At 44.4% G+C, this 23,282-nt stretch overlaps 1 protein-coding gene across 2 annotated transcripts in view; it reads right to left on the bottom strand.

Moving 5' to 3' along the window:
- Positions 1 to 23,282, bottom strand: part of dbnlb (drebrin-like b) — a 32,205-nt gene that overhangs the window by 7,497 nt on the left and 1,426 nt on the right. The window contains exons 2-11 of one of the 2 annotated variants that reach the window (XM_078565366.1): positions 15,594 to 15,649; positions 11,910 to 12,022; positions 11,288 to 11,362; positions 10,499 to 10,645; positions 7,840 to 7,917; positions 7,025 to 7,176; positions 5,993 to 6,047; positions 4,296 to 4,370; positions 3,318 to 3,429; positions 1,321 to 1,413 (exon numbers count right to left, since the gene is read on the bottom strand). In XM_078565366.1, the coding sequence (XP_078421492.1) occupies positions 1,321 to 1,413; positions 3,318 to 3,429; positions 4,296 to 4,370; positions 5,993 to 6,047; positions 7,025 to 7,176; positions 7,840 to 7,917; positions 10,499 to 10,645; positions 11,288 to 11,362; positions 11,910 to 12,022; positions 15,594 to 15,649 (956 nt within the window). The remainder of the gene's footprint in view (positions 1 to 1,320; positions 1,414 to 3,317; positions 3,430 to 4,295; positions 4,371 to 5,992; positions 6,048 to 7,024; positions 7,177 to 7,839; positions 7,918 to 10,498; positions 10,646 to 11,287; positions 11,363 to 11,909; positions 12,023 to 15,593; positions 15,650 to 23,282) is intronic. The other variant, XM_078565367.1, reaches the window with a different exon arrangement.

The raw sequence follows: 23,282 nt of genomic DNA, 5'->3' as shown, positions 1-23,282 counted from the left end.
CTGGGTGACCGCTTTGCGGAACACCTTCGTTCTGTCCGCAAGCATGACCCAGACCTCCCTGTCGCTTGCCATTTTAACACTCCACCGTGCTCTCATGCCCACATGTCTGTCCCTGGCCTGCTGCATTGTTCCAGTGAAGCTCAACGCAAACTGGAGGAACAGCACTTCATCTTCCGATTAGGCACTTTACAGCCTTCCGGACTGAATATTGAGTTCAACAACTTCAGATCATGAACTCCATCTCCATCTCTCCTCCATCCCCACTCCCTATCCGATCCCTTTTCCAATAATTTATAATTTTTTAAATATATTTTTCTTTTCCCACCTATTTTAAAATTTATTTTGATCTATCGTTTTATCTCCACCTTTAGCCCATTTCTATCCCTTCCCCCCACCCCACCCGCACTAGGGCCATCTGCCACTTGCTTGTCCTGCTTTCTACCCTTAATGTCCCCATTAGCACATTCCTTAGATAATATCAACACCGTCAACACCCCTTTGTCCTTTTGTCCATGACATCTTTGGCAATCTCTTCTTTGCCTCCACCTATCACTGGCTCTCTATCCAGCTCTACCTGTCCCAGCCCCATCAACCAGCTTATATTTCACCTCATTTCTATATTTCCTTAGTTCTGGTGAAGAGTCATACGGACTCGAAACGTTAACTGCATCCCTCTCCGCAGATGCTGTCAGACCTGCTGAGATTTTCCAGCTATTTTTGTTCTTGTTTAAGATGTTTCTTCTTGTTGGGGAGTCCAAAACTCGGGGCAACAGATAGAAGATGTTCAAATTCAGGAGAAATGTCTTTACATAGAGAATGATGAGAATGTAGAACTCACTCCTTAAAGGGTAAACTGAAGCAAATAAATAGATGGATTAAATGGGAAGCTAGATAAACTGTGGTGATAGGGTGAGATGAATTCACGTGGACAACACTTCTGTGGACCATAAATACCGACAGAGACCAATTGGGTCAAATTTCTGTGCTGTAAATTATATATCCTTCAGGAGAATGACCTTGATTTACAGTGTGAGTGATCCAGTTCACATGATCCAGCATGAGGGGCTGACTGACACCACTAGGAGCTTCAATGAAAATGAGGGACTCACTGTTATGACATTCAATTCACAGGGATGCGGGTGATAACCGTACATCACTGACAGCTCAATGTCTACTTGTAGGTTACAGCTACAGCTGAGGCAGCAGGATTGGGAATCGAAAATGACACATTACACTCTGATTGTTTGTCAGTCAGCCCTCTCTGTGACCTTGAGCTGGCCTCCACACCCGAACTCAAAATCTCCAAGTGCAAGTGCCAACCTTGTGGTGTTGGCTGGGCTTCTGAACGAACTGGTGAAGGAGGGGACTCTGGCTGGCTGCTCCGGGACTGCAGGAAGGGGCTCCTGAGCTTGCCTGACAGGAAAAAGCAAAATGCAAGCGAGAAACAGAACCAACAGTAAGCAGCACAGTCATCAGAACACTATACAAAGCATCACAGCAACAGATTTTAAGACGGGTTATTCTGCACATTTGAGGCAAGCAACATGGCTAAGCTAATAGCTGCTTCATTCATCTCCTTCGCAATTTTTTAATTAACTTTGAAAATGCATTTTCAGGGATTATCTTCAATACTGTGTTGACAGCCTACTGTGATTGTGTATCGCAGGGATACACCAGAATCGTTTTAAAAGATACTTTCTCAGAACATGGGTGTTGCCCTTTAGAAGGTGGCAGTGAGCTGTCTTCCTGAACCACTGTAGCCTGCATGGTAAACGTAATCCTGCATTGCTGTTATGCTGGAAATTCCAGGATATTGATCTAGTGACAATGAATGAACGGTGATCTATTTCCATGTTGAGATGGCGTGTGACTTGGAAGCAAACTTGGAAGGGTTGTTGTTCCTAGGCACCTGCTCCGCTCAGCCCTCACAGCAAATGCCAGGGAGCAACACCCTGGATCTACAGAGCATCTTGGCTAGATGTAGTTCTATCCAGCCTTTTCCCACACAATCTCATAACAAAAGCAAAATGTACACGTGATACAGCACAGCATGCAAGGTGAGAGCATGCACAGGGCAGAAGCAAGGAAGTGTTTTGCTGATACCAACTTGCAAAAAGCTGCCGGGGGCAGGGACGGAGAATGAGAGACATGAAAATCAATCAGCAACCCACCATGAAAGGAAGCAGGAAGAAGCGAAGCTGTAACCACATCCTGCCCAGAATCTAAAACTCATGCTGAAACCACCACTGTACAGTATCTGAATTGAATCCCTCAATTATTTTACAAATCATCCCATGCAGTTGAGATTATGTCTTTATATGATGAAGGTGTGGGGGTGGTAAACAAAACAGTATACAGCAAGAAAGAGCTCACCTCCCATTAACTGTTATTCACACTCTGCATCCAAAAGTCTAATGTCTCTTTTCTCCATGTACAGGTGTGTGATTCAACTCCCCGCACCAAGCACTACAAAGCAGTTGGGGGCATCTTACAAACTGGGAAATTTAAATCAATGACTTCTAAATGATGAGGGATTGAGATTGAGCAGATTGGGAGAAACTGTTTGCACTGACAGAAGGATGGTAACTAGGAGGCACAGCTGGTGTGTAGGTGGAAGATTGGGTGTTACCTCAATTCTAAGAACTGAATTCAAATACCAGTATCAAGTCATTCACATTGAAAACCTGTCTGTTGAGAAAGGTCCCAAGGAATCTGCAAAGGAATTAACCTCAGGAGGGAAAGTCTCTTAACCTGAGATGCCTGGTGTGGATATAAATACAACAAGCACCAGCCATTCCTTCATTTCCCATTGCCTAATCTTTGCAGCGACAGGTCGGGTTAGCGCCAATGCCTGGCTCCCACATTACCAGATTTAAGGTTCATTCCAGCAAACCATGGGTCACGGGGTTAAATCACACCCTAAGAAGCTGCAACATCAAATTCAATGAAACTGGTCATTTATGACGGAGAAGCACGAAAGGACAAACTGCCAAGCAACTAGACACGTCTGAGTGATTCACTCCGGTGTTTATTTCTTCGCTCTGTAAGAACTGGGTGCTGGGTCAGCAATTGTTTTTCTGGCTGTCAGAGACACCAAGCAAGCATGTGTTGCTTACTTTCAGTAGATTTGATGAAACCTGGCAGTAAACAGTTAGTCAAGGGCACACCATCCCACTCACAGCTCACCCGGGTTGCTATGGGAAGCAGGTTGAGCTAACTGAAGCTGCCTTCTGAGAGTGAAAAGCATTGAGCAAATTCCTGGCTGTGGGCAGAGATAAGAGGAGAAAAACAAGCAGAAGATGGTCCTTCTCTGTTACCTGGTTGCGTGCTTGCACTGAATGAAGAGGAGTCTCCGGCCATGCCGCGCTCGCGGTCCTTGAACAGCTCCTTTGGATTCACTGATCTCTGAGAAATGATGGACGCAGCCTCCTGCAATGAGATCAGCAACGAGTGGTGAAAACAGAGAGTCCCAGCTATGATTGAAAAGCTCCACACCAGCACTATCCAGACACCACAGCAGCAGATAGGGCTCAGCTGAAACCACATTCCCCACTTGTGCATTACCATACACCCCTTAACATTCAAGGAAAAATAACTGGCAATACTTCATCTATTTTCTCCAAAGCACCAGTTGTAACTTAGCCACTGTAAATGTCTACCAACCTTCCATGTAGGTAGCACACCTGAGTCAGAAGGTTGGCGGTTCGAGTCCAGGCACTTGAACCCATAAATCCAGATTTGGAGGAGACAGAGACTGCATCTACCCTCTCAAGTGGACACTTCCTTGCCAATATTGTTCTTCAGCCCATACTATCAAAAAGAGATTAAGTGGCCAGTTCTTTCATTGCTGTCAAGTTGTGGGAGTTTGCTGTGTGCAAATTGACCACTGCATTTGCCTACTTCACAGCAATAACTACAAGTCAAGGTACTTTACTGACTTCAAAACTCTTGCCTCACAAAAATTCTCCAATTTCAGTTCCGAAATTTTGAAGCGACCCCAGCCTCAATATTTTTATGGCAGAGAATTGCAGTTTTCAACTACATGTGAGGAAGTACTACCTGAGGTCACTCTTGAACAGCCTCATTCTAACTCTAAGGTTATTCTGGATGTTTCCCCCCACCCCTGTCAGAAGGGCCAGTGCCTTGAAGCTCTTTTTTCCAATTCCCCCTTGGCTCCAGCCTCAGCTTCTTGTTAAGCATTCCAAGGCACTTTGTCACGCGAGGATAGCAACACAACAATACTTTCACATATCGTGCAGGAACAGGATAGTGGAGCAAACAGAAAGTCCGCATACCGTCGCCTTCTCGATCGACTGACTTCTCTTAAAGCCCTTGCGCATCGCCGCCTGGTATTCCTGCTCCTGCTCATTCTGCAAAAACACCAAGACGGCGTTAGAGGCAGCATTGTGACTCAGAGACTTACCATAAGACTGGCGAAACTACCCTCGCACCATGTCCAGAAAGGCCAGGGAAGGAACCTGATCAGAGAACAGCGAACTGAATTAACAAGTTGCAATGTCAACAAGGTTTGGAGAATTTGTACAGAAAAGTCACATTCCATGCTGCTTCGCTCAAAACAGCCAATGAGTGAAGACCTTGGGAGTGTCTGATGGGGACAGTGTAGAGGGAGCTTTACTCTGTATCTAACCCTGTGCTGTACCTGTCCTGGGAGTGTTTGATGGGGACGGTATAGAGGGAGCTTTACTCTGTATCTCACCCCGTGCTGTACTTGTCCTGGGAGTGTTTGATGGGGACAGTGTAGAGGGAGCTTTACTTTGTATCTAACCCCATGCTGTACCTGTCCTGGGGGTGTTTGATGGGGATGGTGTAGAGGGAGCTTTACTCTGCATCTAACCACGTACTGTATCTGTCCTGGGAGTGTTTGATGGGGATGGTGTAGAGGGAGCTTTACTCTGCATCTAACCGCGTGCTGTACCTGTCCTGGGAGTGTTTGATGGGGATGGTGTAGAGGGAGCTTTACTCTGTATCTAGCCGCGTGCTGTACCTGTCCTGGGACTGTTTGATGGGGACAGTGTAGAGGGAGCTTTACTCTGTATCTAACCCCGAGCTGTACCTGTCCTGGGAGTGTTTGATGGAGGGCCAACACCTCGTCTTCTGACTAGGCGCTTTACAGCCTTCCGGACATAACATTGAATTCAACAACTTGAGACCATGAATACTCTCCTCCATCTTTAACCCCTTTTATCCAATTGTGTTTTTAAAAATTTTAATGTTTATTTATATATTTATTCATTTTTCTTTTTCCTCAATGTCCCCCCTCCACAGAGCCATCTGTCACTTGTTTCTATGTTGTACTTTCACAGAGTGCTGGCCCTTGTTCTGCTATTAACACATTCTGCTTTTACCTTTATGCCATTATCAGCAGCTTCTTTAGTCTTCACCACTACCGTTAACACTCCCTTCGTCTTGTGTTCATGACAGCTTTGTCAATCCCTCCTTAGCTCCCACCTATCCCTGACCTTCTATCTCGCTCCACGTGCTACACCCCACCCTCCCCCCCCCTTAAACAGTATAAAATCCATCACATTTCTACTTCTCTTTAGCTCTGTAGAAGGGTCATGTGGACTCGAAACATTAACTCTGTTTCTCTCTCCACAGATGCTGCCAAGCCTATTGAGTTTTTCCAGCAATTTTTGTTCTTGTATTAAAGGGAACTTTACTCTGTACCTAACCCAGCGCTGTACCTGCACTGGGAGCGTTTGATGGGATGGTGTATCTAACCTATGCTATATCTGTTCTGGAGCGTTTGATACGAAAAAGACCGGGTGCAAAAAATATGAAGTGTTTGATGGGGACAGTGTAGAGGGAGTTTTACTCTGTATCTAACTCTATACGACGTGTTTTTTTCTCCAGGAGTATATTACAAGCATTAAAAGCCACATGTTTCCAACAGGGGGTCACATCAAAGCCTTCAGTCAATCAGATATTTACACAGTGGAGCAGTTGCTCACCACTGAATGGTTACACTCACCCAGCGCTGCTTCTCATGCTCTCTGCTCTGTGATTCTTGCTTTTTCTGGAACTGCCTGCAACAGCAGGGGACAAAAAAAACGAGTGCATTTGAGGAAAGCAGCAGTTTACACCTCGGATTACCTGAGCAGGACTTGATGATGGCTAACTGATACTCCTCCCCAACTCCCACCTCTTGCAGAATACCCGTGCTTAGCACTAATTACTTCAGGTCCTTATAACTTATTACTTTCTGTTCCTCTAAACATGGCATCAGAAATGCAGCACTTCTTACGTTATCTCCCTTGCCATACTCTTCCGAGATCGATGTAACCTTTCACATTGCTGCCTCTGTGCTTTTAGGTGTTACAAGTGGTTAAGGTTCTCTCAGTGTTCCTCGGATCCACTCAGAATACCTTTTCCTATTAGCATTCTGACCTGTGCTGAGGGACTGTTATATCAAAGGGCAAAGCGCAAGTGGGTTTCCACTCCACTAACTCATGCATTTTAATGCCAACCTTGGGTAAATTTCACCATCTCAGGCTGACAGGCTTGTAACGCCGTGTAGTGTTGCACAGGACCTGGTTAACAGAAGCCCTTTCAGATGAAGGGATTTGACAGGATAGGCAGAGTGAGGGAGAGTCCAAAGCTAGAGGCCATCTATCTAAGATGGGAAGACATCAAATCAGGAACTCAGGAGAACTTCTTTCCCCAGAGATGAGCAAGAATGTGGAATTCGTGAGCACAGGGAGTGATTGAGAAGAAGAGCATAGATGCATTTAAAGTGAAGCCAGATAAACACAAGGGAGAAGACAAAATAAAACCAGGGAGCATAAACACCAGGAGATACCAGTTGGACTGAAGGACTGGTCTTCTGTGATATGCATTCTGTGGATATGGATTGAGAGGGTGAAAGAAGACACATGTATATTGAGTGTTGGGTCAAGTGATCTATTTCAATGTAATAAATTCGAGCTGTCCTGAAGCCCCTGACCCAGCTGTTCTCACACAACTTCATTGACAGAGGCAAAAGTGACAAGATGACGTGACTCACTTCTGTTGGTCGATCTGGCTGGACCTCTCTTTAAACCGCTGCTCCCGCTGCTCAGACTCCTTCCGTTCCCTCTCCTTTCTTTCCTGCTCCAATCCCTCTTGCTCCAGCGTCCTCTTCTTTTTATCTTCTTCCCTTCGCTTCTCTTCATCTTTCTGGTGGGAAAGGGGCCAGCGTTTAAATTTTTGGACTCGGTTGTTGTGAGGCAGACAGCAGCCACAATCAATTCCCCTTGCGAATCCAGTGCTGCAGCATTTGCTTTGTGTGACCTCTAGCTGGCCAGTCGCAGCACAGGTTCACAACTTCAAGCAGCAACCAATGGGCAGAGTGTGAAGGGTGCTCCACTCCCGCTGCATTTCACAGCATCAACACGGTGCAGGCATCGTCGACAAGGCCAACATGCATCACCCAGCTTTTGTTGCACTGAGTAGGTTTGACATGCCAGCTTCTTGAAGAGTGCCCATGACTTGCTTAGCCACTACAGCAGGGAACTGAAGAGTTAACCCCATTGCTGTGGGATTGGAGTCACACATGGCTCCAGACCATCCAAGTGCGAAAGCTCTCCTTCCCCAAAACAAATTAGTGAGCCAGTTGGGGTTCATGACAATCCAGCAGCTTCATGGTCATACCAAGGCAAGTCCTTTCTTTCCTAAATTTTATAACAGAATACAGATTCTTGAATTGTTGTGGTGGGATCTGAATGTACAACCTCTGGATTATTCATGAGTCAGGCAGCTGGATCACCAACAAACTCGGGTTAGTGAACACAGGTCACATGTTCAATATTATCCCTTTCCTGAGCAGAGCCACACCCTTACCTCAGTCTGTGCCCAGAAACCCTCTTTGTTCACACTTCGGATTTCTGACATTGCATTGGTCTTCTTATAAACTGAGCCCTAAGAGAAGAGAATAGAAGATAAATAGCTATCTGCAGAACACTATCGTAACAATGATCATCAAGTTTAATCCCAGTTTTGCTGATCTCAAATGAATGAGGGCCAGTAAGTATAGTCGATCTCACCATAAGAGGTAGGAGCAGAGGTAGGCCATTCGGCCCATCGAGTCTGCTCCACCATTCAATGATACCACGGCTGATCTGATAATCCTCAACCCCACTTTCCTGCCTTTTCCCCATAACCCTTGATTCTCTTACTGATTAAAAATCTGTCTGTCTATAACAGCCTTGAATATACTTAACGACCCAGCTTCTGCAGCCCTCTGCGGTGAAGAATTCCACAGATTCACTACCCTCAGAAAAAAAATTCCCCCTCATCTCTGTCTTAAACGGGCGACCCTTTACTCTGAGATAATGCCCTCTGGTCTTAGACTCTTCCACAAGGGGAAACAACCTCTCAGCATCTACCCTGTCAAGCCCCCTAAGAATCTTGCATGTTTCAATAAGGTCACCTCTCATTCTTCTAAACTCCAATGATTACAGGCCCAACCTATCCAACCTCTCCTCATAAGAAAACTCCTCCATACCCGGGATCAACCTAGTGAACCATCTCTGGACTGCCTCCAATGCCTGTATATCTTTCCTTAGATAGGGGGACCAAAACTGTTCACAGTATTCTAGGTGTGGTCTAACTAGTGCCTTGTATAGTTTTAACAAGACTTCCCTATTTTTATACCCCATTCCCTTTGAAATAAAGGCCAACATTCCATTTGCCTTCCCTATTACCTGCTGAACTTCAATGTTAGCTTTCTGGAATTCATGCACGTGGACTCCCAAATCCCTCTGTGCTGCAGCCTTCCTCCATTTAAATAATATTCAGCTCCTCTATTCTTCTGCCAAAATGCATAACCTCACATTTTCCCACATTACATTCCATCTGCCAAGTTTTTGCCCACTCACTTAACCTGTCTGTATCCCTCTGTAGACTCTTTGTGTCATCCTCACCACTTGCCTTCCACCTATCTTTGTGTTATCCGCAAACTTGGCGATAGTACATTCCCTTCCTTCATCCAAGTCATTAATATATATTGTAAATAATTGTGGCCCCAGCACTGATCCCTGTGGCACTCCAGTAGTTACAGGTTGCCATATTGAAAATGCCTCCCTTATCCCAACTCTCTGTCTTCTATTAGTTAGCCAATCCTCTATCCATGCTAATATACTACCCCAACACCATGGGCTTTTATCTTATTAAGTAGCCTTATGTGCGGTACCTTATCGAATTCCTTTTGGAAATCCAAATATATTACTGGTTCCTCTTTATCTATCCTGCTTGTTACCTCCTCAAATAATTCTAATAAATTTGTCAGGCATGATTTCCCTTTCATGAAGCCATGCTGACTCTGCTTGATTATATTACGCATTTCTAAATTCTCAGCTAATACATCCTTCATAACAGAATCTAACATTTTCCCAATGACAGATGTTATGCTAACTGGCCTATCGTTACCTGTTTTTTGTCTCCCTCCCTCCTTTTGAATAAGGGTGTTACATTGGAAAACTGCCAATCTTCTGGGACTTTTCCAGAATCTAAGGATCCTTGGAAGATTACTACCAGTGCATCCACTATTTGTGTAGCTACTTCCTTTAATATCCTAGGATGCAGCCCATCAGCTCCAGGGGACTTATTGGCCTTTAGCCCCATTAGTTTCCCTCGTACTTTTTCTCTCGTGATAGTTCTTGTATTTATTTCCTCACCCCCTTTTGCCTCTTGATTATTTAGTATTTTTGGAATGTTATTATTGTCTTCTACCGTGAAGACTGATGCAAAGTATTTATTCAACTCCTCTGCCATTTCATGGTGCCCCATTATTATTTCCCCAGCCTCATTCTCTAAGGGGCCTATGTTCACTTTGGGCCTCTCTTTTCCTTTTTATATATTTAAAGAAGCTCTTACTGTTTTTATATTACTTGCTAGTTTACCCTCAAAGTTGATTTTCTCCCTCTTTATTATTTCTTTATCCTAAATAAGGGAGAGGTAACGTCATCCAGAGCTCCCACCATATTATCACTGATCCCTGCTGGAAATGAACCATTTACAATCATGTCTTGTGGTTGCTACTGACAATGTTGATACCTCCCCTTAGATAAAGGGATGAATGCGTCCAAGTGCTCGGGGACAGGCACTGGTCAGCAATCCAACACGAGCCCACACTTTCCACAGGAGGAAGGAAGTGGCAAGAAACCTGGTCCAAAGGCACAAGCTGAGCATGTGTGCCAAAGACAGGTCCACTCGCACGGTTTGTCACTCACCAGCAACAGCTTCAGGCCCTCTGGCCCATACCTATTTGCTGACTGGTTCGTGTCCTTCCATTGAATGGGACAGGTCTGTATGGCCTCTACTCAGCACTACATCAAACCATGCAAGGAGTTAGAAAAGTTCATCGTGCTGCTAAACTCCTGCTCCTCCTCTCCCTCTCCTGCCATTAAGTTGACAATGAGTTCCTAAAAATCTCCAACCATCACTGAGACTCATTCTGCACGCCCTTCCCCAGCCTTCTCCAGTGCGGACATGGACTCACCACAGGTCCTTGTGGGGTTGTGTCTTGGAAGCGGGGTTTCTCCTTATGAAAGCTGTAGTTGGCTCCTGAGGCCTTCGCCACTTTTTCAATGATCACCTCAGGTTCCACGTCCTCATCTGCACGGGCATTGATAGTGACATGGGCACCCTGGACAGAAGTACGGATTTGACAGCAACTTGCGTTAAGTAAAATGTCCCAAGCAAGTTCATAACAGGGTAACTGGATAAAATTTAGACACATAACTTGTCTTTTGGACAGGTGACAGAAAGCTTGGTTAAAGAGGTAGGTTTAAGAGAGGCGGAGAGAGTACTACAGCTTAGTGCCTAGGCAGCTGAAGACCATGGTGAGGCGAAGGAATCAGATATGCAAGAGATGGAGGAGCACAGAGTTTTTTTTAATGGGTTCTAGCACTGGTGGAGGTCACAAAAATAGGAAAGGACGAGGCCACGGAGTGATTGGAACTCAAGAATGAGAATTCAAAATGAGAGGGGCTGCTGGAACTGGAGCCAGTGTTCATGAGCGAGCACAGGGGTGGTGGATGAACAGGGCTTGGCAAGAGTTAGGGGATGAGCAGCAGTTTTGGATTGGCTGAAGTTTCTGGAGGGTGCAAGGTGGTTGGTCGGCCAGGAAAGCATTGGAATAATCAGGTCCAGAGGTGGAACAGGCATGAATAAGGATTTCAGGAACAGGTGGGCTGAGGCAGGGTTAAAAAAAAATCAAGCAACATGAGCATTTGGACTCCAATTAAACACCAGGCAGTGCCAACACAAAAACTTGAATACACCTTACCTTTAAAAAGTTGGCGATGGTGCTGACATGATTGGCACACAACCCTTTCCTGGCATCCTTTACCCCTTCACCAGTCTGAAGAGAAAGATTCAGCTAATTAAGGCTGTATGTGACCATGATGTACAGTCTGACCCATGTCCCTATATCTGATACAATTGCAACTTCATATAAGCTAGTCTCATCTGACCCTCATAAATTGAGCAAACATGGATTTAAGGAGCATGGTTTCTGTGGAAACCAGGGGCAACCAATAAGATTAGGGAGGGAATTCAAACAGATACTTGTAAAGTTACGGATTGGTAAAGTGTTTAAATACCAATGGACTCAATAAACTTAAGCAAGAGGAGATGTCCTTTTCTCAGCTGTACACCAGATGACAGAGGGATACCCAGGTGCCAGAAATAGCTGTAGGGACAGTGTGGAAAGCCAGGATTAAGCTCTGACAGGCAGACAGTCTGCCATCACAAAGGCACTGCGTTAGCAAGGTTTCACAGGGCAGTGACCATACGTGGGTCACCTTCAGAAGGTGGGGCAAAGGAAAATCACCATCATTCATCCCTTCTTAAGAAACTGTTGTGTCAATCAGAAATAAACACTAACTCAGCCATAACTTGACACTTACCCAGTTAATCAGGACATTCTTGGGCAATCCCGAATTGGGGTCTTTCACTCGACAAAAGGCATACATCACCTTCCCACTATTTAGTTCTTCCACCAACTCCTCAAGGCCACCATCTGAAAAGGGCAAAATAACAAGCCATGAAGATAAACTCAACACAAGAAGCCCTGTTCTTACAACAGACTAGCTTTGCACTTGTCTTTATTAAAAATAGCCCATCCTTGTAGAGGGAAGATAAAGGAAAAAGAAAAGGATAAAGACAGAACAGGAGTAAAAGTTCTAAATTGGGGAAAGACAAATTTTACGAAGCTGAGAGTTAATCTGGCGAAATTGGGCTGGTTACAGCTATTTGAAGGGAAATCAGTGACAGGCAATCAAAAGTAAGATACTACAGGCACAGTGTAAAGATGTCCCCATGAAAAAAAAGGATGCTATTGCCAAATCTAGAGCTTCCTGGTTATCTAGAAGCATACAGGGAAGATAAAGCAGAAAAAGAAAGTTTATAACAGTCACAAAAAAATGATTACATTAGAAAGCCTAGAGGAGTATAGAAAATACAGCGGTGAAATGAAAAAGGAAATCAGGAAAGCAAAAAGATATGAAAAAATATTGGCAGGTAAAATCTAGGAAAATCCAAAGATGTTTTATCAGTACAAATTAAGAGCAAGAGGATAACTAAGGAAAGGGTAGAGCCTATCAGAGATGTGCAAGGTAACTTATGCATGGTTGCAGAAGATGTGGGCAGTATTCTTAACGAGTACTTTATCTCTGTCTTCACAAAGGAGAGGGATGATTCAGACATTCTAGTTAAAGTGGAGGACTGTGAAATATTAGATACAATAAGCAGAGTGAAAAAGGAAGTACTGGAGGGACTGACATCCTTGAAGGAGGATAAATCACCAGGGCTGAATGGATTGTATCCCAAGCTGTTAAAGGAGGCCAGGGAGGAAATAGTGAATGCTCCGAGGATCATCTTCCAACCCTCACTAGATACAGGCGAGGTACTAGAGGAGTGGAGGTCTGAGAACATTATACTATTGTTTAAAAAGGGTGTGAAGGATAGGCCAAATAATTATGAGCCAGTCACTTTGATTCCCGTGGTGGGCAAATTATTGGAACTAATTCTGAGAGCCAGGATAAACTCACTTAGAAAGGCAAGGATTGATCATGGATAGTCAACATGGTTTTGTTAAGGGAAAGTCGTGTCTTCCAAACTTTAATTGAATTTTTTGAAGAAGTAACAAGGAGGATTGACGAGGGAAGTGCAGTGGGTGTGATCTACATGGGTTTTAGTCAGGCATTTGACAAGGTCCCACATGACAAACCGGTCATGAAACTAAAAGCCCTTAGGATACAGGGCAATGTGGCGAGTTGGATCCAAAACTGGCTCAGTGACAGAAAAAAGGGTGCTGATCAATGGATGTTTTAGCGAATGGAAAGCACTTTCCAGTGGCGTTCCGCAGGGCTCAGTGTTGAGGCCCTTGCTGTTTTTAGTACATATTAATGATTTGGACTTAAATGTAAGAGGTATGATCAGGAAATATGCAGATGACACAAAAATCAGCTGTGTAGTTGATAGTGAACAGGATAGCTGTGGGCTCCAGAATGATATCAATAGTTTGGTTGGGTGGGCGGAAAAGTGGCAAATAGGATTAGATGAGAACAATGAGGTAATGCATTTTGGGAGGGCAACCAAAGCAACACAATTCTCAATAGACGGGAGAATATTGCGAGAGGAAGAGAAAGTGAGAGACCTAGGAGCGCATGTCCAAAGGTCCCGGACGGTGGTAGGACAGGTGGATAAGGTGATAAAGAAGGCATATAGAATGCTTTCCTTTATTGCACAAGGTATAGAGTACAAAAGCAGGGGTGTAATGCTGGAACTGTGTAAAACGCTGGTTAGGCCACAGCTGGAGTTCTGCCTACAGTTCTGGTCACCACATTACAGGAAGGACAAAATTGCTCTGCAGAGTACAGAGGAGATTTACAAGAATGTTGGCAGGACTGGAAAATTGCAGCTATGAGGAAAGATCAGGTAGGCTCAGGTTGTTTTCCTTAGAACAGAGAAGACTGAAGGGTGACCTGATTGAGGTGTACAAAATGATGAGGGGCCTAGACAGGGTAAACAGGAAAGATTTGTTTCTCCAAGCGCGGAAGTCAATTACCGGGGGCACAGGTTTAAGGCGATTGGTAGAAGGGTTCAAGGGGATATTAGGAAAAACCTCTTCACCCAGAGGGTGGTAGGTATCTGGAATTTGCTGCCTGGTTTGGCGGTTGAGGCAGAAACACTCAACTCATTTAAAAGGTACCTGGATCAGCACCAAGTGCTGCAGCCTGCAAGGCTAAGGACTGAGAGCCGGAAGGTGGGATTCGAATGGGCGGCTAGTTTTTTCAGCCAGTGCAGATGCGATGGGCTGAATGGCCTCTTTCAGTGCCATAACTTTTCTATTGTTCTGTAAGGAGACAGTCTTGGTGATGTAAAAGAGTTGGAAGCTCAGTTCAAGGTCAAAGAGGAAATTAAGCTTGTTAACAGTTTTGTTCAGCCTCAGAAACTGGAATCAGTGTGGTGACAATGGCGCCTGTCTTCTCGACGTCTTGGTTGAAAGAAACTGCAGCTCTTCTAGGATGACATGTCAGACAAACAGTCTGATGAAAGATAGTGGCAGGGTTGAGCAAGGAGGCCGAGGAATGGTACTGTTGTCATTTGAAAGCTGGCCCTATGTCTCTGTAAGAGTGACAGGGACAGGGTGGAGGCCGGCGACTAAAATTGATCCTTGGGAGATTCCAAAGGCAGTGGTGTAGGGCTGGAGACAGATGCTCTGGCTGTGCTTGGACAAATAAGAATGGAACCAAATGAAGGACATCTCAGTGAGTTGGAGTAGGGAGCAGAGGTGTGAGGTGGTAAGGTTGACTTTGAAATGGTTGGAGACAGGTCAAGAACCATAGTGCACCATGGCCATCTATGACTTGGATCCAGGCTGTTTCAGGGTTGCAACAGAGGCATAAGTCTTACTGAAAAGGTCCAGGGGGCTACTTTGAGGGTCTGTAGAAAGTTACCATACAACAGTGGCCGATGCCTAGAACCAAAATTAATTTCTCTCTATCTCCAGGTACAAATTAAAACAACAGGACTAGGAGAGGCAGTGATGTAGTGGTATTGTCACTGGACTGGTAATCCAGAGACCCAGGGTAATTTGAATTCAATAAAAATCTGGAATTAAAAGTCTAATGATGACCATGAAACCATTGCTGATTGTTGTAAAAACCCATCTGGTTCACTTTAGGGAAGGAAATCTGCCGTCCTTACCTGGTCTGGCCTACATGACTCCAGACCCGCAGCAATGCGCTTCACTCTTCAAAAATGCTCTGTGAACAAGGGCAATTAGGATGGGTAATAAATGCTGGCCTAGCCCACATCCCATGAACGAATAAAAAAAAGGGACAGAGTGAGGGATAGTTGCTGCATCCTGGCAGAAAATTCACTGCAATCAATCTCCATTAGGCAGATCAGTTCATCTCAAAAAATATAGTGACAAATCCACAGCAGCGTCATTCATTTCACCTCGGGTCAATGTAATTAAGATCACTTCTTACTGATGAAATGTCAGGTCCAAATAAAAATGCCAGCTCAAGCTAGTAACTGGCAACAGATGGCAGTGAAACGGCAGTGAGCGGTGTGACCCTCACCTCCAGTTTCTGCCAGCCGCAAATCATTGCTGTTCCCTTCATATGTAAAAAGTGCCCTAGAACAGAAAACAAGACAGTTAGACTTCCTCTGAGCAATGTACAATGTGCATAGCTCTCAAATGGAGAAAACAGAGAGAAAAAAGCTGACAAATGCAGCCACCATTTAGCATTGGAAGTACAGTAGCAGTCCCACAGATCGAGATTAGATAGAGGCAATGCAATTCACCACATTCACACAGTTAATGGAGGTGAAATCAGAATCAAACTGTGCACAATTACAGTCTTCACTAGCTGGGAGATTTTTGCCTCGCCAAGGATAGCACCTCTGACAAAGTGGCACTCCCTCAAGATTGCACGGGGTTGGCAGCGTAAATTTTGTGCTCTTCTCTGGAGTGAACCAATGAGTTTCGGACTCAGGAGTGGACTCATACCAAGCCAACAACCCGTGACGGCCACTCTGGACATGCGACGGGGAGAGTTATATTCGACTGAATCCGAGCACTGAGATAGTGCATTTGTGCACTGACTATTCCTCTGACTCAGAACTAATGGGTGTTTGTCAACTGGGGGAAACTGAAAATTACAAAGATTTGTCACTGTAGCTGAGTACTAGATGTCAAACTGCTCATCATTAACAAAGAGGCAGGCCTGCTGCTGTTCTGCATTGCAGGGATATGAACCCACAGCTACAACCAATCTGCAGTTACAGGGTCACATCAAGTCTTGGCTTCCTCCCATGTGAGACTGCTCGGCTTTTGTTTGACTGGTTTCCTGTCTCTGGCATGTAGCAAGATCATTTGCTACATCCTACTTGCTATCCTCCCAAACCGTGCTATTCTGAATCAACACTCCTGCTCACAGGGAACAGTGTGAACTACATTTTTTTTCCACTGCTCTCACCTCAGAGCTATGTAAATCTTTTCCTCCTCAATTCTCCTTCTGAAAGTTCCGATTGAATGTGCTTCCACCACCTTTTCACACACTGCATTCTAGATTACAACAACTGACTTGTGCTTCAAATAAAATTATTACTTACCCTCTGGTTCTTTGTCCATTATTTTAAATCTGTATCTTCTGGTTATTGATCCTCCTGTTGGGAGGAACAGTTTCTCCCTGTCGATCTCCCTATCAAAACCTCTCAGAATTTCAAACACTTCGAATCAATCTTCATTCAAATTAACCCAATAAAGTCAGACCAGTGAGGATGAGTCATGTTATAATCAATCCTTTGAGCCGGATTTGGGGAGCCATGAAATGTTCTTTCCAGAGATCAGCAGCAGACAATTACACCCAGTCATCCCCTCCCTCTCCCTCTCTCTTCCTCCACCACTGCCCCCAATATCACTGGTCTCTGGATCATGGACCTGATAGTATGGTCATGTGTCAGCCTACAATTTACACAATAAAAGCCTTTTAAATAAGTTAAAGGTAGCTTTAAAATGAATATCATGGAAAGTGAAATGTTTGGAACAATCTCCCAGGTAGGAAGATAGCGCCTTGGTCAAAACCAGTTGAATATTACATGAAGGTTCAAGGGGAAGTGGGGGCAAATATGCTTTACCAGAGAGCTCATCGCATCTGTGCCATTTCTCTGACAGGCTTGTGGAGGATAGCATCTAAGAGGCTATTCAGCCTCTCCAGCCTGTTACACGGGAACAAGGGAGACCCCATTCAGCCCAGTCCAGCATTTAATTAGATCAACCTCATCTCCATTTAACTACCATTGCTCCATAAAACAAAAACCTATGAATCCCATTCTTGCTAATTTCAGTCGGCCAGGAATACACAGCTTGTTGGGGAAGAGGTTTACAGATTTCCTCTATCCTACGCATGAATAAGTGATCCTTCACACCAGGCTACAATGGTCTAAGTTTCTGCCTGCTTGTTCTGGACTCTGCACACCAGAGGAAATAGTTTCTCTATCCACACTATCAAATTCATTTAGTATTTTAAGCACAATTAGACAATATCACTAAAAAAAAAAGAGGTTCTGGTCATCACATTGCACGTGGCAAGATCCCACACACTGCTAAGAGGCTTCCATGGTTCTGACAATTCAATAGGAACTATATTTCATAAGCTACTTCCTTGGATGTGAAGCACTCAGAGGTGCTGAGATTGACAAGGATGCCATATAAATACAAGTTGTTTTTCCTCCTCTAGCTGGTGAAACATAAGGGAATACAAGCTTAGATAACCCATTCGCCTAACCTAACCCTTTCATTCTTGCTATTGTTCTCATGAAACTGTGCAGTACCCCCTCAAAGGCCAACTCTTCCACCCTAAGGTGCAGTGCCCAACACTCATAGCCCAAGATCAGTGTGAAGGCTGGATCAAACAACGATCAGTGATTTTGTAGGAGTTGAGATAAATTATGGGGAATATTGAAGAATTAAACTCAGGCTCGCAAGATAGTTGGGGAAGGGTTGAAGTGGGTGTTGGTCGTGAAGGCGACAGGAGCCAAGCTCCAAGATAGGCAGAGATAAAAACAAAAAACTGCGGATGCTGGAAATCCAAAACAAAAACAGAAATACCTGGAAAAACTCAGCAGGTCTGGCAGCATCAGCGAAGAAGAACAAAGTTGACGTTTCGAGTCCTCATGACCCTTCAACAGAACTGTTCTGTTGAAGGGTCATGAGGACACGAAACGTCAACTTTGTTCTTCTCCGCCGATGCTGCCAGACCTGCTGAGTTTTTCCAGGTATTTCTGTTTTTGTCTCCGAGATAGGCAGTGCTGCTTTGTAACATGATGCATTGAAGAGCTGCTGAGTGTGGAACAGACAGAACCAGCTCGTCCACTTTTTAGGCAGTGGGAATGACTAGTGAAGGGCAACAAGCTCTCATGTGATTTGACAACTGACGATAGAGAGAGAGAGGGGAGCAGGGTAAAGGAACGTGCAGAATTGAGTTCTAGAATTTTCTTTATGCTGCCTGTCACAGGTACTAAACTAACTGAGAATTGGGAGTTGGAAGACCACTGACTGGCACTGTTGGTGTAAAATGTAAAAAATAAGAGGAACATGCTTTAAATTGTGGAAACAAACCAGTGATGAGAAAGAGGCAATAAACAGTGAAAAGCAAACAGATTCCACAGTCAAACTGAGCAAGTTGTGTTGACTAACTTTAAGAAGCAAATCTCAAAAGCCTTTGCAAGGTCCCATGACTACAGCTCCCAAGAAAGGTGGATATTTGGAATATGATCAGAAAACACACAGAGGATTATCCAAAGTGAGAAGACACACTTGTCCATTTCCATCGTTCATCCCCATCTTGTTTAAATTCTCTGAACTGAGTGGCATCTGCTGGGCTCAGAATGAATGGGCTGCAACATAATTTGTGAATCCCTTCAAAATGTACATTTGTGTATGCGCCAGCCGAATATGAAAAGTGCAGTAACTTCACTCGAGAAGGCTGGGCTCAAGCAATGTGACCAATAACTAAATCCTCAACTGTGTCAATAACACATGGCAGGTGAGATCAGGGACAGGGATTTGCTGTGTTGAGAATATTCTGCATCTCCAACTGGGCAAGCTGGGAAAGGGTTGACTTGTACTCAAGATGTGCACAGAGACATTGCTGAGGTCCAAGCAACTTTGTGTGGCTGTGAACAGAGGTTAGCTATCAAATGAACAGATCACTCACTGACATGTTTCCTTTGTGCATACTTATTCAGTAACTGTTGTTAAGCATTGCAGAAATATTTTCAAATTAAATCAAGTTTAGCACGTTCCACTTTGGACAGATTTCACTTATAATACATGCAGGAAGCAACAGGCTAATTTGCTAGAGTGCAAAATCAAAAATCTCCATAAAAACCTGGGGCTTTTTCCTTTAAAGAGAAGGCAGAAGGGTGAGCAGAAGGAGGTCTTTAAAACCATGAAATGCTTTGAGTGTAGATACAGAGCAATTGTTTCCTCTTGTGGGCAATAGCAGAACGAGAGGCCAGCTTTCTAGTGAGTACGAAATCCAAAAAGGTATTCAGGAGAATTTTTTTTTTTGCCCAAGGGAGTAGTGAGAATTTGGAACTTGCTCCCACAGGGTGTAGTTGAGATGAATAGTATAGATGCAACTAAGGAGAAGCTGGACAAACACAATGCGGAAAGGAATAAAAGAATATGTTGATGTGGTTTAACCATGTTGGGGTTTGTGTGGGCCATAACAGCATAGACCTGTTAGCATTTACATAATGGAAATAGGCTAATGTTACTAAAACGGTCACCAGCAAATAGCAAGCCAAGTTTGTAAAACCTTCTCAATGACCAAAGAAAAAGTTCTGAGATAGCTCAGAGACAGGTATTTCAGTGAAGGTGAATTCAGAAAGTATTTAGGAGTTGCATGACAAAGCTTTGCTCGAGAGATGGGAACTGAGAAGATTTTGAGATGTTGCAGAGATAGGGTGAGGCAAGGTCATGTTCTCGAAAAAAGCAATGAATGTAAACTGCAAACATAGACAATCAGCTAAACAAAAGTTGAAGTGACAATGGGAAGATTCAGAATAAAACAAGCACATTCTCATCTACTATGTTGTTCATTCATTCATGGGATGTGGGGTCACTGGCTAGGCCAGCATTTATTGCCCATCCCCAATTGCTCTTATTCAGAGGGCATTTAAGAGTAAACCACATTGCTGTGGGTCTGGAGTCACATGTAGGCCTGACCAGGTAAGGATGATAGATTTCCTTCCCTGAAGGACATTCAAGAACCAGATGGTTTTTTTACGACAATCGGCAACGGCTTCATGGTGATCACCAGGCTTTTAGCTCCAGAATTTTATTGAATTCAAATTTCACCATCTGCCATGGTGGGATTCGATCCTGGGTCCCCAGAGCATTATGCTGGGTCTCTTCAATACTAGTGACAATATTACTATGCCACTGCCTTCACTGTATTGTGCAATTGCTGTACCAGTTCCTGATTTATTGCCCTTCCTGTTTCTCTATCAGCTCATGTTCCTCATTTCACACAGCACTCACTTAAAATGCAGCAAACAGAATCACAGAATCGTTGCAGTGTAAAGAAGCCATTCGGCCCATCGTGTCTGCAACAGCTCTCTGAGCATTTTAACTTAGTGCCAATCTCCTGCCTTTTCCCCGTAATCCTGCACATTATTTAAATAGAAACAATCATCTAATGCCCTCTTGAATGCCTCAATTGAACCTGTCTCCACCACACTTCCAGGCAGTGCGTTCCAAACCCTAACTGCTTGCTTGGGAAAATGTTTTTTCTCACCTTGCATTTGCTTCTTTTGCAAAACACTTTAAAACTGTGCCCTCTGGCTCTCGATCCGTTTACGAGCGGGAACAGTTTCTCCCTATCTCTGTCCAGACCTCTCATGATTTTGAAAACTTCTTTCAAGACTCCTCTTAGCCAATAAAAATTATAATTACATACTTATTAAGTATATATATTGATGATATATTTCACAATTGGTCTGACCACAGCTCTACCCTCCTGAATTGAAAACACCTCATCAGTACACACCCTTTATTTTCCTCATTCATTGTTTGGACTGTCTCCTACTTCAGGGCTGTTGTTTCATAGCATCTCCTCACCTTCCGTCTCCTTCTTCCTCCAAAATCCCACATCCTCTCAACATCCCTCCAACTGGCTGTCAGCTGTTGTTTTCCTGTGTCACGAACCATTCCCCCACCCCCTTATCCCTGTGTGAGACCATTCTCACCCCAACCATCCTGTTAAATGTGAACACGGACCATTAATACCCCCCACCCAAACATTCCTGGATTACAAGAGACTTATTTACCCCTCCCTCTGCCACCACCATCAATAACCCTAGATTACAATGTAACCTAAAATTATTACAGCACAGGAAGCCAGTCAGCTCATCATGTCTCTACTGGTCAAAAAAAAGTGATCCAGCCTAATCCCACCTTCCAGCTATTGGCTTGTGGCCCTGTTGGTTACAGCACTTCCAAGTGGTTAGCCAAGGGTGCTTTAAATTCGATGAGGGTGGCTGCCTCTTCCTTCCTTTCAGGCAGTGAGTTTTCCACCACCCTCTGGATCTAAAAATTGCTCAACTCCCCTCTTAATTGTGCTGTTAATTAGTTGAAAACTATGCCCCCTGATTATTGACCCCTCCAAGTGAAAGAGATCCTCCTGTCCACTCTCTCAGGCCCTTAGTTAAATCTCCCCTCAGCCTCCTCTGTGCCATGGAAAACACTTTGTCTTGCTTCTCTACGCTATCTTCATAGCTGAAATTCTCCATTCCTGGCAACACTCTTGTAAATCTCCTCTGTACCCTCGCTAGAACAACCACATTCTTACTGTAATATGGTCACCAGAACCGTATGAATACTCTAGGTGTGGTCCAACCAGTGTTTCATACAGCTCTGCCATAATATCCCTGCTCTTATATTCTATGGGCAGGTTTTACCACTCGCCGACCCATAAAATGACGCGGGGATACGTCGGGCATGCGTCCCAACATCACCCCGCGTCATTTAGATTTTCAGTTCGGTGGGCAGCTGCCGAACTGTCAATGGCCTATTAAGGCCATTAAAAAACTAATTAACCCAATTGATGGACCTGCCCGTCCAGCCTTAAGGCTGGCGAGGAGGCTGGGAACCCAGGCGTGCCTCGGAAAAAGCAGGAAACCTCATCCACAGGCAGGATGAGGTTTCATGAGGGTGTTTAAATTTTTAAGAAAGGTTTCAATAAAACTTATGGACATGTCCCAACTCATGTGACAGTGTCACATGAGGGGACATGGCAGGAAAATTTTTAAACATGTTTATTAAAAGTTATAAATCAGAGCTGAGGCAGCACTTTGCCTTAGGGAGATCTGTGCGCTCTTTCGTGCGCATGCGTGAAAGAGCGCACTCTCGGCTGAGGGAATCCTCCCCCACAACACAGGGAGCACATGGCGCTTCCTGGCGGATGTCATATAAAATGCACCCCCCCCCCAGGGGCGCCAATCGGAAGGCTGGCCACTGGTACCCGCTCCCCCCACCCCGACGGTGGGAAAATGTTGCCCTATGTCTCAGTTAATAAAGGCAAGTATCCCAACTGCCTTCTGAACCATTTTATTTACCTGTCCTACTACCTTTAAAGATCTGTGGACTCACTCTCCAAGGTCCCTTTTTCCTCTACACTTGTTTCCTATCATTTGTGCATTTATTTGCCCTGCCCAAATGCAAAACCACATACTTTGCAGAGTAAATTCCACTCGTCACTGTTCCGCCCACTTGACCAGAGCATTGATATCTTCCTGCAGCCTACAGCCTTCTCCCTATCAACCACATGACCAATTTTGGTATTTTCTGCAAACTTGTGAATCATGCCCCCTACATTCAAGTCAAAATAATTGATCTGTGCTATGAACAGCAAGAGTCAAATTATTAAGCCCTGCAGAACCTGACTGTAAACAGCCTTCTAGACACAAAAGCACCATCGAGCATTACCCTTTGACTCCTGCCTTCCAGCCAAATTCAAACCCAATTTGCCACCTGCCCTCGGATCCCATGCCATCTCAGCAGTCTATCATACAGTTCTGAGCACCACACTTCAGGAAAAACATGAAGACATTAAGAGTGCAGAAAAGATTCACGAGAATGGCTTCAGGAATGAGGAACTTCAATTCCACAGATAGATTGAAGAAGTTCGGACTATTTTCCTTGAAGAGAAGGTCGAGAGGGGATTTGATAGAGGTCTTCAAAATCATGAGCAGTCTGG

This window comes from Cetorhinus maximus, chromosome 20, assembly GCF_964194155.1.
Source record: "Cetorhinus maximus chromosome 20, sCetMax3.hap1.1, whole genome shotgun sequence".
Taxonomy (NCBI): Eukaryota; Metazoa; Chordata; class Chondrichthyes; order Lamniformes; family Cetorhinidae; genus Cetorhinus; species Cetorhinus maximus.
The sequence above is the reverse complement of the archived record's forward strand: the minus strand, read 5'-3'. Positions and strand labels throughout refer to the sequence as shown.